General features: G+C 41.0%; 1 protein-coding gene across 4 annotated transcripts in view; it reads right to left on the minus strand.

Annotated features, from left to right (window-relative positions):
• OSBPL11 (oxysterol binding protein like 11) overlaps positions 1-18,685 on the minus strand; it is a 73,061-nt gene that overhangs the window by 26,161 nt on the left and 28,215 nt on the right. For all 4 annotated transcript variants that reach the window (XM_045032012.1, XM_045032011.1, XM_045032014.1 and 1 more), the window contains exons 2-5: positions 16,493-16,561; positions 13,938-14,113; positions 12,826-12,905; positions 9,409-9,591 (exon numbers count right to left, since the gene is read on the minus strand). In XM_045032012.1, coding sequence (XP_044887947.1) covers positions 9,409-9,591; positions 12,826-12,905; positions 13,938-14,113; positions 16,493-16,561 — 508 coding nt within the window. The remainder of the gene's footprint in view (positions 1-9,408; positions 9,592-12,825; positions 12,906-13,937; positions 14,114-16,492; positions 16,562-18,685) is intronic.

Genomic DNA, 18,685 nt, shown 5'->3' on the forward strand with positions numbered 1-18,685 from the left:
CCAACTACCTACCACCAGATACTCTACAACAGGGGTCGGCAACCTTTCAGCAGTGGTGTGCTGTGTCTTCATTTATTCACTCTAATTTAAGGTTTCGCATGCCAGTAATACATTTTAACATTTTTAGAAGGTCTCTTTCTATAAGTCTATAATATATAACTAAACTGTTGTTGTATGTAAAATCAATAAGGTTTTTAAAATGTTTAAGAAGCTTCATTTAAAATTAAATTAAAATGCAGAGCCCCCTGGACTGGTGGCCAGGACCCGGGCAGTATGAGTGCCACGGAAAATCAGCTCGCGTGCCGACTTCGGCACCCATGCCATAGGTTGCTTACCCCTGCTCTACAATATACATGTCAAATCCACCTCTTCTTGTCACAGTATTCTCTAAATGGCTTACATGTGAACTTTTCAACTGTCCTGAAAACTGTGCAGAGTAATGACACAAACTGGATTTCAGGATCAATCATGCCTTCAAGGTGTTTAACCAACACACACCACATACACACACAAGCTCTTCTGAGAGTCTTCCTCATTAGTTATTTGCACAGTAGTAGTACCTAAAGACCCCAAGTTAGGACTGGGGTACCATTTGTGCTAGGTACTGTACAAACACACAGAAAAAGAGACTATCCCTGTCTCAAAGGAGATTCATAGTTTGCAAAGCTGGAAAAAAAGTCACAGGATAGCTTCAGGTTATGCCTCTCATCCTTTATTAGCCTATTCTAGCTTATGCCACCCAACCTCCTAACTCTAGCTCCAAGTTCCCTACCCATAGGAAACCTAACCCTAGCTCAAAGTGCCCTACTACTCTTAGGAACCCTAACCCTAGGGCAGGGCACCCTACCGATAGGAACCCTAACCCTAGGGCAAGGCGCCCTACCCATAGGAACGCTAACCCTAGCTCCAAGTGCCCTACCCATAGGAACGCTAACCTTAGGGCGGGGCGCCCTACCCATAGGAACCCTAACCCTAGGGTGGGGTGCCCTACCAATAGGAAGCTTAACTCTAGCTCCAAGTGCCCTACATTTAGGAACCCTAACCCTAGGGCGGGGGAAGCTCTACCCATAGGAACCCTAACCCTAGCTCCAAGTGCCCTACCCTTAAGAAGCCTAACCCTAGGGGAGGAAGCCCTTCCCGTAGAAATCCTAACCCTAGCTCCAAGTGCCTTACCCATAGGAACCCTAATCCCAGCTCCAAGTGCCCTCCCCATAGGAACCCTAACCATAGCTCCAAGTGCCCTCCCCATAGGAACCCTAACCCTAGCTCCAAGTACTCAATCCTTAGGAACCCTAACCCTAGGGCGGGGTGCCCTACCTACAGCAACCCTAACCATAGCTCCAAGTGCCCTACCCATAGGAAGCCTAACCTTAGGGCGGGAAGCCCTACCCATAGGAACCCTAACCCTAGGGCGGGAAGCCCTACGCACAGGAACCCTAACCCTAGCTCCAAGTGACCTACCCATAGGAACCCTAACCTTAGGGTGGGGTGCCCTACCCATAGGAACCCTAACCCTAGCTCCAAGTGCCCTACCCATAGGAACCCTAACCCTAGCTCCAAGTGCCCTACCCATAGGAACCCTAACCCTAGCTCCAAGTGCCCTACCCATAGGAACCCTAACCCTAGCTCCAAGTGCCCTACCCATAGGAACCCGGCTCCCATTAACTCAATGGGAAAAGAAGCGTACACAAAATAACCAGTCAATCATGAAACCTCTCCTATCACGACACAAGCAAAATGAAAACAGCTACACTCGACACAGTGAAGCCATTCATAGAAAGTACTTAAATCGTCCAGACATACCTAATTTTTTTTGTTGTTTTTTTAAAAACCACTCTTTCAAGGATTCTAAGTTTCAGTGACACAACCAGGTTCATATACAACAACAGTTCACACTCAGTTCAAAACTATCAACCGGTCCAAAGTACACTTGCCATAGTTCCTAGCAAAAGAGCACATCCAGAAGTACTGCTGCTCAGAGTAAAGTGGTCTCTTCTCTTAGGCCTCTTGCTATGTAGTGCAAGCAACTACCTCAAGGTTTCCAAAGCACCAATACAACGTACAGATTCAGTTAAGAGCCAAGAAAGTCGGGAAGTTGACATTTTGTGCAGTTTGGGGTTATTTTTGGTCTGATTATGTGCAGATTTTATACAATTTAAAGGAGGATTGTGCACTGAGCATTTAGAAAGACTGGTTCTGCCGCAGACTCTTGAACTGAGACTGCAACTAGTCGAGGAATGGTATATCAAAGTATAGCATTCATAAATGAACATATACACGTTTATATAATGTTAGAGAAGGTTATGGGGTGACTTGATTACAATCTATAAGTATCTACCTGGGGAACAAATGTTTAATATAGGGCTCTCCAATCTAGCAGAGAATCCAATAGCTGGAAGTTGACAATACACAAATTCAGACTGCAAATAAGGGTTGATTTTTTTTTTTAAATGGTCAGATAAATTACACCACTGGAACAATTTACCAAGAGTCATGGTGCAGTATCCATCATTCACAATTTTTAAATCAAACTCAGATGTTTTTCTAAAAGGTATTTTCTAGGAATTGTTTTTGGGAAGTTCAATGGCCTGTGTCATACAAGAGGTCAGACTAGATGATCACAATGAAGGCCTTATACTTCACAAATTGGTAAATTACATGTTATAAATTCTGACACAAAACTTTTAGACATGCCTATCAACCAAGCAACAACACACCAAGGAAAAGAAAAGCAGTCTGCTTAACACATCTAGATTAATAACTGACACTGATGATCCTTGTCTTTATGTTTCCAGAGCCTCTACTGCTGTTCCTGCGTAAATATAGGATTACACCAGATCACTCAGTCCAATACTGATTTAAAACCAGAAGATTAATATTAATTTTCTACAGGCCTCTCTCTCTCTCTCTGACTTTAAGAAAATCATTGCAACTCACTTCAAACAGATGCAGGGAAAATCAAAGTTCTGCCTAATGCACGCTGGCCATTTCAAGGGGACTCAATCTATGCCTTCATCATATCACTCCGATTCAGGTCCTCTCTTTTTGAGGAATGCAGTCTCACACTTAAGAAATGCCATGCACCACCTGGAAGCTTAACCAAAATCTTCAAAGTCTCCTCAGCTAAAAGAAAATTACTGTTTAAGCACAGCAAAATAGAAATATACAGAAGGATAAATTGTTAATACAGCTACAGTATAAAACTTTTATATGAAGACTAGTATCAGTGTCATTTATTTTCTCTTCTGCTCTTCCTGAAGTTTTCTATTCTTACGTGACATGAGGTAAAAAGGGCAGGTAGCATCCAAATTCACCGCATGCTACATTAGCTCTACCAGTGTCAAATCCATCTCTTGAAAGGAAGGGCATTTGTGATATACTGAAGTACCTAAAACAGTCTACCTTTAAACTTAAACATATAAAGTTGCAAACATGAACTTGTAACAACAGTTTTCAAACTGAAGGATGAAGTGGTTTAACAAGCTCTTAAAACAGCAGAAACCACTGGAATGCAGATTAAGGTTTTTCTAGGCACCGGAGGGCACTTCATGTCTTAATGTTAGCAGTTGTTTAACCCTGCTATTACAAGAAGAACATAGCATGACAGTGGCAGTTATTTTTTTTCCAAAACCACTGTAAAAAACATCTTACTGAGGACACAATGTGCAAAAGTTTATTTTCCCCTTTTGGAGAGGTTTTATTTTAAAACTCTCATCTTTAAAACAGTGGCGTTTTATCTTTTTTCCACATCTTTCTTTTGCTTTTTGTATTTTACAAGCAAATTTTATTAATCACATTGAAGCCCCAACATAGTAGTTGTCCTAGTTTGCAAATGACACTCGTCTGGTGTAAACTGATACCCTAAGATCTGTGAAATACAGATCCCTTTGAATCACACTTTACCTATAACTTAAAATATTCTCATCCCTTTCATAAGGTCTCCTTCCTTCCTCTTCTAATCCCCCCCCCCCCACACACACTGGTTTTTTTTGGGGGGGGGGTGTATTTATGAGGTTAAATTCTCTTTTCCTTACTCCTTTCCTGTGAAAGGGGAGAGGTGGAAAGGTCTCTCTTATGTGCACCAAACCCACCATGTGTGCAAGCTGACCTAAAACTAACTTAATACTGTAAACACAAAACAGCTACTGGGCTCTTTGCTTACAAGGTGTGTTTTAAAGAGAGCATGTATCTACTAAACTAGCACACTCACTACCTAAAATAGTTTTGAATATAACACCTGCAGCTGGAGATAGATGTGTGCTGATTCAGGGTTACCACTTAGAGGGCTGCCTGGCACGCTGGACAAGTCCGCAGCCATTTGGGGCACTAAAGTCTGAGGGAGCTTGTGGGGGAGAATAGACAGTTGAGCAGGGCTATGTGGAGACTATGATGGGTGGACAGCACTGTCTAAGACACACAGTATAGAGAGAGGAAAAGAGGGGCAATGTTTTACCTTCAGGGAAGACATGTAGCTGAAGACAAGCTCCACTGTGATGATCCACAGGGAATTCATGACAAGGAACTTCTCTTCAGCCTCACTTCTCTGACCCACACGTCTCCACAGCATTTTAAAGTAGAATGAGGTATTAGAATTCATCGGGAAGGCAATGTGGGAGGCATGAGGGAACAGTAGAGATGTGGGAGAGGATGAGGTTAAGAAAGGCATGAGAGAGATGAGGGGCAGAGGGATTGTTCATGTCAAGGCCATTTCCACACTAAAGAGATCTGGTAACTGACAGCTAAAGGATGCTTAAATACATTTTCTATTCAAACAATACCCAGTTAAATCAGGATTCTCCTCCACATCAATCTCAGCTTGCTTGCCTTACTACGCAATCCCCACAACACACAAACACACACTCCATGGTAAACGTCCCTTCCTATTCCAACATATAACCAACCACTACACATCAAATTCCTCTCCACCACAGCTCCAATCTCAAACAACCTGAATTCTCACATTTCCTAATTTCTGAGGGCTTGATTTTGCAAACTTTACAATGTTTAACAGATTCTATCTGGTATGGAATGTAAGAGTTGTACAAAACACCCTCCGACACACTCAGCCTGCCTCCCTGATTGAGGCTGTGCTTGGCACAGAGAGGAGCAAAGAGAGATTGTGGGCAGTGTCGACTCATCCTGACAATGTTCCCAACTGACAGTTCCTCTTATTGTCCCCCAACATCGCAAATGCCCACACTGTCCCTAACTATGTCCTCCAGCCTCCCTGCTGGCAATCCCAGACTGATGGGCCACCTGTTTGTGGTTTGGGACTCTCCTTTGGTGAGCTACTGAAGATCTGCTGCCTACAGAAGCAGCTACTTCAGAGGCAAAGCTGGTAACTTTACTACAGACACACCTCTTACCTAGGGTGACTAGATGTCCCAATTTTATAGGGACAGTCCCAATATTTGGGGCTTAGTCTTTTATAGGCGCCTATTATCCCCACCCCGTCCCAATTTTTCACACTTGATGTCTGGTCACCCTGCTCTTACCAGGCACCCAATTCGTTGATATGGTGCAAGGAAGCAGAGAAAAGGGAATACAGATACCCTAAGCTTCACTTTAGACAATACTGGGGACCAAATTCTTCCCTCATGCACTTAAATCAACAGAAGTCAAGCACATTTATCCAACGGCAAAATTATGACTTTTTACATTCACAAGTCTTACTTCCTCTCCCTTACATAAGGCTAACTTGCAATAGCCTATAACAAAAGAAAGCTATGGATAAATTATTTAACTCTACTCTAACAATATGAAAAGACCGAAGATAAAATAACAGCTTTTTTCATACACAGATCTCAGAGTCCATTACACAGCAACATCCCATACATTGCTGTGACAGGGCAGGGGTAAACCCTTTGAATGCCCTGCTAAAACGCTGGCTAAGCCCTGCTTTTTTGTAAGGAGGCCAAGTGCAGGGGCTCAGGCAGTCAGCAGAGGGCCCAGCTGCAGGCCCTAATGAGGGCTGACTCACAGCAATGGCTTGAGTTAAATGCCAGCAGCTGGGCTGAGGATGGGAGGGCTACAAACGCCCTGAGGAAAAGCTCAGTCATGAGGCTATCCTGGGAGGAGACAAGAGGGCAATATCTCTGTCTCCCCATCCAAGGAAAGGAGCCTTATGGGCCAGCAGACCCTGGGGAGGGTCTAAATGTGGATAACTGCTGGGGGAACAAAGTGGGGTTGCACTGTAAATAAAGACACAAGGGTGAAGCACTGAAGAAGGCATGAGGACTATTTATTTAACCAGCCGGCACAGGCACAAGAGGGTGGCCCCTGTGACAATTCCATTATCCCTACCTTCTATTAGAAAGTAAACAGGAGGATAGTTGTCCATTTATGGACCATAACTGCCTAGGAGTCAGAACGTTCTCCCTTCAGAATTTGTTCCCTGCTCTCAAAACTCCAGTGTTTCATGATGCTTACAGGAACTGCTGAGCTGTTAGCAACCAAACAGAATGCAGGGATTTAAAGAGACCAAGCCCTGCCATTTCTATCACATTCCTTATATTTTCATCTCATAAAGCAAGAATTCTTTACAAATATCTTTGTGACCCCAGTTTTCTCTCAGTTCTATGAGCTAAAGAAAGTAGTACATGCCGTAACAGAAAGGAAACATTACTGGCAGGCAATTTTCATATTTCAGGATGTGCTCTGACAGAGAAAACTTCAGCTACAAGGAGAGAGCCTTGTCCAAATACAAGCACCTAAAGGAACCTTACAGATTGATTAGTCTGTAGATTATAGGGAGGCATAATTGGTCAGAAGACATTTATTTACATATGGAAAGTAGAAGCCTTTTCCATCTGGTGGCACTGAAAAAATGTTTTAAGTGAAAGTGGATAAGTGTACACTGCAAATAAACCCCCACAGCAGCAAGTCTCAGAACTCAGATCAACCAATTCAGGATCATGGGGCATGCCGTTCCACACCCACAGGATTTCAGAGCCTGGGTTCCAGCCCAAGAGGGAATGTCTACACTGGTATTTTTAGCCCTGTAATGCAAGACCTGCAAACCCAAGTCACTTGATCCAGGCTCCGAGATTCGCTATCACAGCTTATGGGAGGGTTTTTGTGTTGTTGTTTTTTTTTAAATTAAATGCAGCGTAGACGTACCCAGCATGTCTACATCTTGGAGTGTTTTTCCAGACCAACACGTTTCTTGAGCTGATCCACACCTAACCAGCTGTAAGGAAGGATAAAATTAGATTCCATGAATTCTGTAGCTGTATTTTTCTGAATTTTATACCACATCTAAAACAGTAATTCTGAATGATGCAATGTGGAATTTTTTATTTTTTACAGAGGAATGTCACAATAAGTGACCGAATATTTGGATCCATTTCATGAATACTGCCAATGTTTTTGTTTCAAGGTATTTGTGGCCTCAGGATCTGTATGCAGATTAAGGGGGTAGGATGCATTTTCAAGACTGATTTCACCTTGTAATATATTTTCTAATAGTGTTGGTCCTAATATTGGCAGTCTAGTCACTGGCTCTTCAATATCTCAGTCACCTCTCCACCACTTTAGCAAGATCCCTTCTTGCTATGGTACGTTGACAGCCAAGGCTCTTCCAGAAATCTTTTACAGAGAAATGTGATTCTTGTGACTGTGGAATGCCCTGTCTAGGACAGTTTGCCAAGTCTCACACTCATCATGTCCCTTTTATAAACTTGCCTCTACTGCGAGGTCTACAAGAATCTTATAATTGAAAGGGAAAAGAAAAACTAACTCTTGCTCACCTATTAATACCCCAGTACATCCCATTTTCTGTGCAACTATCTTTTAGTGGCCAAATATATCTGTAACCTACATGCCTGGGTGTGGTGCTCTGTCCCTTCTAGTGGCACCGAGACCACTTAGAGAGAGATATTAATGAGTGAGTCTGCTCTACAGCCTTAGCTAAGGTCCATACGGCTTTTAGCTCATGCAGTAGAGGCTCATGCATTTAGCTCCAGAAGTCCCAGATTCAACCCCACCCACCAATGACTGGGGTCTGTCAGTATTACACATCTTTTGTTGTAATTTACTGTATTGATCACATTGCATTAAACTATTATTAGCCGTGACAATATTAATATTGGCAATACTAGTCATAGGCCAACACTAGTTAGAGAGCTTATGAAAAGAAGGAACGATTCAATTTGCAGAGCACATTTTAAGAGTTTCAGTGGGTAACATGTTGATTGGCACTGGAAGGGAAAGTTGGCAGTGAAAGACAGAAAAAGGTCTTGGATGGACAATGTGGTATCTTGGATGGATCAAAAGGACTATTCACCCACAAAAGACTAGCAGAGGATCATACAGAACAGGCTACCATGGTTGCAAACCTCCAGTAATAGAGATGCCACATAAGGAGAACAACAGATACTTGATACTGGTGAGTGGTGCAACAAGTTTTCCTTTTAGAGATGGGTTAGATGTCATTGATATATATTGATTAAATGTTTTTAAATATTTGCAACTTTTTATATTGACGACAGGGATGGAAGGATACAAAAAAAGGATTGTCATGCACTGTATACTTTTAGCAACGTATACCATTCATCCAGATTTACTATTCAGTGGAATCATATTGCTGGGTTTCATCCTTTTCTTTGCTTTCCCCTTTCAAATCACACTTGGAGGTCTTGGCCATAAAACTCTATAACATTACTTTTTGTATATTAGCAGCAAAATTCTCTGATATGAACCAAACTGATTCCTCCTCCAGCCTATGAAGCTCATGAAAAAAAAAGTTCAGCCCTTGAAGTCAACTCTTCCAAGGCTTGAGGGGGGGAAGAAAGGAAGAAGTATGTGATACGACATCTTCTTGAGCTGTAATGCCAGGACTAGCAGGGACAGGAATATGTGATACTCAGTCGTCAATGTCAGGATGTTATAACAGGTAACACCACCAAAGTCACCTCCCACCCAACAATTTAAATAATAAATATGACATTTCTAAAGAACCTTTAATGCCAAAGCACTTTACATATTTAAAGTGAGGTGGAAAATACATTCTGTATCACTTCCACCACCACTGAAATAGTGCCAGCTCTGGGGTGGGAACACAGCAGCTCTTTAACCTCCACACAGCAACACACTAGCAGTTTAGGCCAATTTAGGAATACTACACCTCTACCCCGATATACCACCACCCAATATAACACAAATTTGGATATAATGCAGTAAAGCAGCGCTCCGGGGGGGCGAGGCTGCGCGCTCTGGCTGATCAAATCAAGTTCAATATAACACGGTTTCACCTGTAACGCGGTAAGATTTTTTGGCTCCCGAGGACAGCGTTATAGTGAAGTAGAGGTGTATATCCAACAAATTATTAGGGTTTCTGTGTCAACCAAATAATATGTTGGTTCTCTCTCATTCTCGAAAAAAATTATTTTAATTTTTATTCATACAAACCTCTTTAACATCTACTAGGTGGTCTGGCTGCAGAATAGGAACTCTCTTTCCTGCTGGCAACTTGTGATGTCCAACATTAAAAAAAGAAACTGGATTTTGACTGGGTCTCCTCTGAACACCAGGAGAGTTGCCACTTCCTTGGGATGCAAGAGAGAAGCTGCGAGATTTCAGTGGAGGATTGTTCTAGTGAATAAACAAGCATATAAAGAAATTTAAAATTCCTAATACTCAAACATTTCATTAGGCACATAAATCAGAATATAAAATCAAGAATTAAATAAAGTGAGGGAAAGCTACCTTAACTCACTGTTTTTCAACTACTCTGGTAATTAATGTGCACAAAGTATTAACTGATAAGTGAGGAAGTTTCTGTTCCTTTGTGCTATTTCCTGATAACTGTCTTGCTCCACTGCTTACAGTCAGCTTGTGTTTGCTAACATGCAACCCAGGAATTGCGATGAAACAATATACATCACTTTATATGATTAGGAAGTAGGCCCTTCTATTCAGGTTTGAGCTCTGCAGGAAGATTAACATGTAAACTGAGAGGCAACAGACTACATGGGGTGAACCTGGCATTTAATAGAGAAGAATTTCATTTACAACCATTTAGAAGACAAAGTGAAACTCATGCAGGACTTCTCTACATTTATAGCGCCGCAGTACTTAGTGAAGACGCTACCTACACTGACAGGAAAGTTTCTGTTTCTCCCATCGGCTTAGATACTCCACCTTCCGGAGAGTTCATAGCTATGTTGATGGGAGAATCCCTCCCTCTGTCTACATAGGGAGTTAGGTCCGTATAATTATGTCGCTCAGGGGAGGGGGCGGATTTTATACCATAGTTATAATGACATAAGATTGTAATGTAGACCAGGGTGCAATCTCTTTATGACAGAGGAGTCTGAGCCAGTCACAAGGAGTTAATCCTATTTTAGAAGAACCTTAGAGTTTTGGATTTTTTTTTCGGATTTTAGGTTAAATGAAGCAAAAATTTAAGAATATACTTCTGTAACATACAATACACATATACACTAAAGCAACAAAGCATTGAAAATGGTTTCTGAAAGGAGCTAGCAGGCCTTAACAATCTTCAGGCTTGCTAGAAACTCCTCTCAAGGAACACAAACTTATGGAGGAGCCTTTTAAAAAAAGAAATCTAATTCAAGGCTGGCTAGATGGTCGGGCTCAACGGGTTCCATGTCTAGTTGGCAGCCGGTATCAAGTGGAGTGCCCCAAGGGTCGGCGCTGGGGCCGGTTTTATTCAATATCTTCATTAACCATCTGGAGGATGGTGTGGACTGCACCCTTAGCAAGTTTGCAGATGACACTAAACTGGGAGGTGTGGTTGACACGCTGGAGGGTAGGGCTAGGATACAGAGGGACCTAGACAAATTAGAGGATTGGGCCAAAAGAAATATGATGAGGTTCAACAAGGACAAGTGCAGAGTCCTGCACTTAGGACGGAAGAATCCCATGCACTGCTACAGACTAGGGACCGAATGGCTGGGCAGCAGTTCTGCAGAAAAGGACCTAGGGGTTACGGTGGACGAAAAGCTGAATACGAGTCAACAGTGTGCCCTTGTTGCCAAGGTGGCTAATGGCATTTTGGGTTGTATAAGTAAGGGCATTTCCAGCAGATCAAGGGATGTGATCATTCCCCTCTACTCAGCACTGGTGAGGCCTCATTTGGAGTACTGTGTCCAGTTTTGGGCCCCACACTACAAGAAGGATGTGGATAAATTGGAGAGAGTCCAGCGGAGGGCAACAAAAATGATTAGGGGGCTGGAGCAAATGACTTATGAGGAGAGGCTGAGGGAACTGGGATTGTTTAGTCTGCAGAAGAGAAGAATGAGGGGGGGATTTGATAGCTGCTTTCAACTACCTGAAAGGGGGTTTCAAAGAGGATGGATCTAGACTGTTCTCAGTGGTAGAAGATGACAGAACAAGGAGTAATGGTCTCAAGTTGCAGAGGGGGAGGTTTAGGCTGGATATTAGGAAAAACTTTTTCACTAGTAGGGTGGTGAAGAACTGGAATGGGTTACCTAGGGAGGTAGTGGAATCTCCTTCCTTAGAGGTTTTTAAGGTCAGGCTTGACAAAGCCCTGGCTGGGATGATTTAGTTGGGTTTGGTCCTGCTTTGAGCAGGGGGTTGGACTAGATGACCTCCTGGGGTCCCTTCCAACCCTGAGATTCTATGAAGGGAATTAATTTGGACACAAACAAATTTTGCTTTTAAACAAGCCAAGCAAAAAATGAAATTTCCAATTGGAAATCTGAGCTACAATTCAAAACTCCAGTTCTAAAAACAAGAAATTTAGGACCAAAAACTGTATTCAGTATATCTCTGAATTTTTCAAGCACTGAAAAGCTATCCAGATAGCAAAACTAATAGAAATGTATTGTGGAGCAAATACAAAAAACGGCCTTAAGTATAATGATGTGGTGGAGCGAACTTCTTGTGTTACGAGATAACAGTCACCCTTGATGCAGCAAGATATCCTTGTTAAATAAAAGAACACGATCTCCCCACAAGCATTTGCACCTTGATGAATGTCTGCATTGTATCACTGCCATAAATTAACTCCTGGAGTCTTAATCCCTCACCCTCAATTCACTCAGGGTCACACCTTCAAAATGGACCTGCTAAAATTAGGAATGGCATGGCACAGTGAACAATACCTTTTCATCAAATGTCCACTATGCTACTCCCCAACTAGTCAGCAGGTCAATACAGGAATTACTTTACAAAACTTAAAATAAATACTGACTTAAAGAAAAAAACATTTTTAGAAATTCCTTAAGAGTAAATATTATTTTAAAATCACTGAAAATTAAAGTAAAATAACACATGATTTATAGAATGTTGCTAGAACAATTTTATTGTACATTTGAGGTTAGGACGCAATGTTGGCTCAAGTCACTAAATTTCAAGTTTCATCCTAAATGTACCTGTAAAATATACATGGTATAAACAACCAAGGAAGGAGAAATCAAGCTCCAACCGTTAGTCCTTTTATGGCCCTTTCCTCAGGGTTGGTGGGTTACCCACAAAACAAAAGCAAACTATGAAAAACACTCAGCTTTAAAACCCCCAGAGGCTTCAGCTTCCTCTTCCTTTTATACTCTGAACTATCAGCCACATGACCAACTAGGACCTGTTAACCCTTCACAGGCTGCAGTACCTTCACCATTTCATACTATGATATTACATATTTTAGGAAAAGACCATTTCTATTACAGACTATCTATGTCAAGTGTACTGAGCCACACTCTCATGTTTCCTCGTTAAGTATTTGGAACTTTTCAGATTTTTACTTAACCTTATCTGGCTCATGGATTAATAGAATACATCAGTTTTCAATTAGTTTTGCCACAGACCCAAACTGAGCAAGAACCCATTAAAACCATTCAGTACCTTTCCAATTGCTTCCGTGTGATGCTGCGTGCATATCTGGAGTCTGCTAACCCAATGCTGCCGTTCTTTAGCATCGGTGGCTGATAAAAAGCAAACAAAGAATTTCTTACAGGAACAAAAATTGAAGTATAGGCAAGAGTACAGATAATTTCTCTTATTCTTTTAAAATAACACTAATGTAGCACTAGTACACGATAGGTTTTTTTTCCCCCTCTCTCTCTTTCTGGGTAAAGAGAGAAACCAAATAAAACTATAGTGCATGGAACCAATATCATATCCTGGTTTTATTGTCCTTCAGAAGGAATGTACAATTTCCTCTTTGGTAAATCTACACATGATACAAGAAAACACACACACAGGTCAGGAAGAATGCAATGGTGAGCCTCAAGTCCAAATTTCCATAAAAAAGTCTTTTCCATGGCTCCAGACCAGGGGTCGGCAACCTTTCAGAAGTGGTGTGCTGAGTCTTCATTTATTCACTCTAATTTAAGGTTTTGCGTGCCAGTCATACATTTTAACATTTTTAGAAGGTCTCTCTCTAAGTCTATAATATATAAACTAAACTATTGTTGTATGTAAAGTAAATAAGGTTTTTTAAATGTTTAAGAAGATTCATTTAAAAATTAAATTAAAATGCAGAGCCCCCCGGACCGGTGGCCAGGACCCGGGCAGTGTGAGTGCCACTGAAAATCAGCTTATACCATAGGTTGCCTACCCCTGCTCTAGACTAAGATGCCTGTAGAGCAGTGGTTCCCAACCACTGATTCAAGTGTCAGTACTGATACTTTAAGCTTCTTTCCATTGGAACTATTGGCTGGCTCTCTTCCCACTAGCAAAAGTTACCTAACGTAACTTATGAAACACTGAAACATAGAATTTAAAGGGACTATCTATTGAGGTTCCTCCTCAAATCAAATTTATCATCTTGGAAAAGTCACCATCCCATAGATTTTGGGGCTACACACAAAGAGGATATTATACTCTATGTGTGCAGTTTTGTTCATATGTTTCTAAAGCAAACAAAGACAACCAAACACAAAACTACAACATCATACAGGAGGCAGGAGTATCCTCTAGTGGAAAATTCTTCTGTCCAACAACTAAAGTCATACCTCTTAGTTTATACTGCTCTCCACTAGCAGCATTAACGGTGAAGGTATGAGAGTCTTCATCGCTGGGTGAAATTACAGCTCCAGCTAGCTGCAAGGTACCTCTGGGCTTTTGATTTCTAGACTGTTCATTCACGAAGTACTCCAGTAGGCCAGCTTCATTGTTTAAAACAAAAAATCTGTGATTGTGATAAAAAGTCCATTTACAAAATAAAACTAACGTACATCTTTTTAATATAAATAATCACTCAAACCAAGACCATCTCTCCACATAAGTTTGGGGAAAATTAGTTCTTGTTTTAATCGGACCATGAGACATCAAATGGGTTTATGCAAATACCACAATTTGCCAACACACTCACCAAATATACTAACTATAGCTTCAAGTATCAGAGCAGAGGGCTGCCGTGTTAGGCTGGATCTGTAAAACGCGACAAAGAGTCCTGTGGCACCTTATAGACTAACAGACGTATTGGAGCATAAGCTTTCGTGGGTGAATACCCACTTCGCCAGATGCATGTACTGGACATTTCCAGAGGCAGATATAAATATGCAGGCAAGTATCAGTCTAGAGATAATGAGGTTAGTTCAATCAGGGAGGATGAGGCCCTCTTCTAGCAGTTGAGGTGTGAACACCAAGGGAAGAGAAACTGCTTTTGTAGTTGGCAAGCCATTCACAGTCTGTGTTTAATCCTGAGATGATGGTGTCAAATTTGCAAATGAACTGAAGCTCAGCAGTTTCTCTTTGAAGTCTGGTCCTGAAGGTTTTTTTGCTGCAGGATGGCTACCTTTAAATCTGCTATTGTGTGTCCAGGGAGACTGAAGTGTTCTCCTACAGGTTTTTGTATAGTGCCATTCCTAATATCTGATTTGTATCCATTTATCCTTTTACGTAGGGACTGTCCAGTCTGGCCGATGTACATAGCAGAGGGGCACTGCTGGCACATGATGGCGTATATTACATTGGTGGACGTGCAGGTGAATGAACCGGTGATGTTGTGGCTGATCAGGTTAGGTCCTGTGATGGTGTCGCTGGTGTAGATATGTGGGCAGAGTTGGCATCGAGATTTGTTGCATGGATTGGTTCCTGAGTTAGAGTTACCATGGTGCAGTGTGTGGTTGCTGGTGAGAATATGTTTAAGGTTGGTGGGTTGTCTGTGGGTGAGGACTGGCCTGCCTTCCAAGGCCTGTGAAAGTGAGTGATCGTTGTCCAGGATGGGTTGTAGATCACTGATGATGCGGTGGAGAGGTTTTAGCTGAGGACTGTAGGTGATGGCCAGTGGAGTTCTGTTGGTTTCTTTCTTGGGCTTGTCTTGCAGCAGGAGTCTTCTGGGTACACGTCTGACTCGGTTGATTTGTTTCCTTATTTCCTCGTGCGGGTATCGTAGTTCTGAGAATGCTTGGTGAAGATCTTATAGGTGTTGGTCTGTGTCTGAGGGGTTGGAGCAAATGCGGTTGTACCTTAGCGCTTGGCTGTAGACGATGGATTGTGTGGTGTGTCCGGGATGGAAGCTGTAGGCATAGCAGTCGGTGGGTTTTCGGTATAGGGTGATGTTAATGTGACCGTCACTTATTTGTACCGTGGTGTCTAGGAAGTGGACCTCCTTGCAAATTTGACACCATCAGCTCAGGATTAAACAAAGACTGTGAATCGCTAGCCAACTACAAAAGCAGTTTCTCCTCCCTTGGTGTTCACACCTCAACTGCTAGAAGAGGGCCTCATCCTTCCTGACTGAACTAACCTCGTTATCTCCAGACTGATTCTTGCCTGCATATTTATACCTGCCTCTGGAAATGTCCAGTACATGCATCTGGCGATGTGGGTATTCACCCACGAAAGCTTATGCTCCAATATGTCTGTTAGTCTATAAGGTGCCACAAGACTTTGTTGCTTTTAACTATAGCTTAGAACTGCATAAGATTAGACTCGTACAAAGATTCTTTAAAGATCAAACCTTTGCATGGTGTATGTGAACTGTCACTAAGTAAATTAAAAGTATATTTATGATACTTCAGGAATGCAGTCTTGGAAGACTTAGCACTGTGCACATGAGAAACTTTAAGACAAAGCAATACCAGCCACAAAGATAGGGGAGTGTAATTTACATCACTGGACCAATGCTAGTTAGGAATAGACATACTCACAACGTATGCAGTGCACAATAGAAGGTATTTCAACAAGTGTCCTTAGCTAAACTCTCTGCCACTACTGTTGTGCAACATACTGCGTTAGAAAGCTTGTGCCTCCAACCACAACGTTGGTTGTATTGTTATGGTGCCATATAAAGTTTGAGAAAGTGTTGCTGAATACCCGCCTTACACTCATACATCAGAACAACAAAAGGCCATTTAAATGCTTAGTAGTCCTTCTCTGCTTTTCATTAATCTCTTAGTCATATACTAAAACAAGATGTTATCCCTAATATGGCTGTAGCAGGTCCATCTTTTATCTACTTGTTGGTTTAATCCATATTAAATCTGAAAAAGACATAATTTTTTTCCATTATTTTAATTGCTTAGCAGAAAAAAAATTGCCCGGAAAACAAAAAAAGACTTACCGATATTGCCAGCCAGTGACGAGATTGGTATATTTCATTAAATAGCCATAAATATTTTCCATGTGATCACTGTTAGAAAAGCAAGACAAAAACAGTCAGCTAAGACCAAATAAACTGACAATTAAAACCATTAAAGTAGATCTAGATCTTCATTTATACAGTTTAAAGTCCACTTTCAGCAAACTGCTCAAAATTTATTTTAAGAAGGAAAATTTTTGCAGGCTTACTGCAGAATAAAGAAATTTTAAGCAAACTTATTGGACTGTCAGTAAAATTAAAGAACAAAAATTTTCAATATTGTTGAAGCAATGAAAGACAGTCTGGATCCATAATATAAAACAGACACTTCTGGACATATTTATGACGCTTCGATATTAAGTAGTGAATATACTATTTATGACTTCTGCCTACCCACCCCCTCTTCTCTCCGGGGGGTAGTTTTGAGTTTCTACACAATTAATTTTCACCACCTTACAAAAGACCCTTATTAATCTCACTAATTGAAAAGAAATCTGTCATTAGGCACTACAAATTAAGTAAGTTCTATTTATGTTGAATTTCCAGAACCATCAACAACTACACTAAAAATGCCATATTGCAAATAGAGAAGATGCTCTGAGAAACCCAAGAGATAGTTTCGGATCACATTAAGAAACACTTTAAAGTATTAAAATGTCTTCTCCATTTGTTTTATAACAATTTGGCACAAAAGATGAACAAATAACTTCCCTTCTGGGGTCCAAATCTGTAAGAAGCTCAGCACTATCTCCCAGTGAAAACAAGAGGCACTGAGGGCCGTCAGTACTTACCAATATTAAGCTCCATATACAGAACTATTAGTATGTATTTTCAATAAATAAATATTTGCCAAAATAGTTACTCACTCTGACTGTACTGGTTAGGGACAGTCGTCTTATGAGACCAGCTCAGAGTAGTTCCTGGAGACCCCACTGTGCTAGGCACCAGGCACACACAGTGAAATATAGTCACTGCCTGGAAGAGGTTACAATCCAAATAGACAAAACAAAGGGTGGAAGAAGTTCTGAATTTTACAATGAGGGCACTGAGGTATAGAAAGATTAAGTGACTTGCCTACCATCACAGAGGAAATATGCAGCAGAACCAAGAACTGAATCCAAGTCTCATAAGACTGCAATCATTGGCTGTAATGACAATTGTTTACTTTTATAGAGAATTATCAAGATAATTCTCTATAAATATTTTCTTCATAGTTAAACCTCAAATTAAATCTCAAACCTCGTCCTTATTATAGTAGTTGGTGGTTCTTACATTTCCCGGAATTAAGAATATATGGGAACACCTTACCCAGGTAACTTACTGATAGGTAAACAAGTTTTTCATCTTTACTTAAAAAAACATGGTGGCAGAATATGGCTACTGAAGTCAAGGGATTAATGTAAAATCCATTCATTAACAAAGACTGCTAGAGCCAGTAAGTATCAGGCACAGTGGAAAATCTTTGTCTGTATGCACAAATCAATCTGTTGCCTACATTTTGTTTACAAAAGGTTTCACTAACATGACAATGTTAAACTGTTTATATATGTGAAATTCTTGCTATTTAAACATTATGCAGAAAAATTACACCCAATTACATCTTAAATTGACATACCTAATAGACAATCCAAAGTAACATGCTAAATCATTATCCCAGTAAGAGGTCTTGCTGACTTTGTCTCTATGAAGGTATTAAGTTTATGAAAAATATTCTTTTTTGGCAGAGGACATCAAAACAAGTGGCACTAATTCTTTCACCCAATTATAGTACATAAGAAACTGGCACATCTGAAGCACAGAGCTTTAAAGAAAAAAAAAGTAAGGCAGTTTAATTTTATGTAGCAACTGGTTTGTGACCTATAAAACACAAGTGGTTACAGTTGAATGTGGTCATACAGCAATACAAAACTAGGTCTATATAGGGCTGAGGAGAGGCTCCTAGTCTACCAGACAATCTCTTTCCTTAAGGCATCATGATTTTGCTAAAGCAGCTGGACAATTAGCTCTATTACACACAAAATGTAGGAACTGTGTTGGATGACATGTATGACTGCAACTTTTAATAAATGCGATGACCTATTTTTCCCTTTTGCTAGTCTCCATCAAAGTTCTTTCCTTTTAAAACTATGCCCAGTGAGCATGTAAATAACTGACAAAACAAAGGAATGAAACAGT

Source organism: Mauremys mutica, chromosome 10, assembly GCF_020497125.1.
Source record: "Mauremys mutica isolate MM-2020 ecotype Southern chromosome 10, ASM2049712v1, whole genome shotgun sequence".
In the NCBI taxonomy this organism is placed as follows: Eukaryota; Metazoa; Chordata; order Testudines; family Geoemydidae; genus Mauremys; species Mauremys mutica.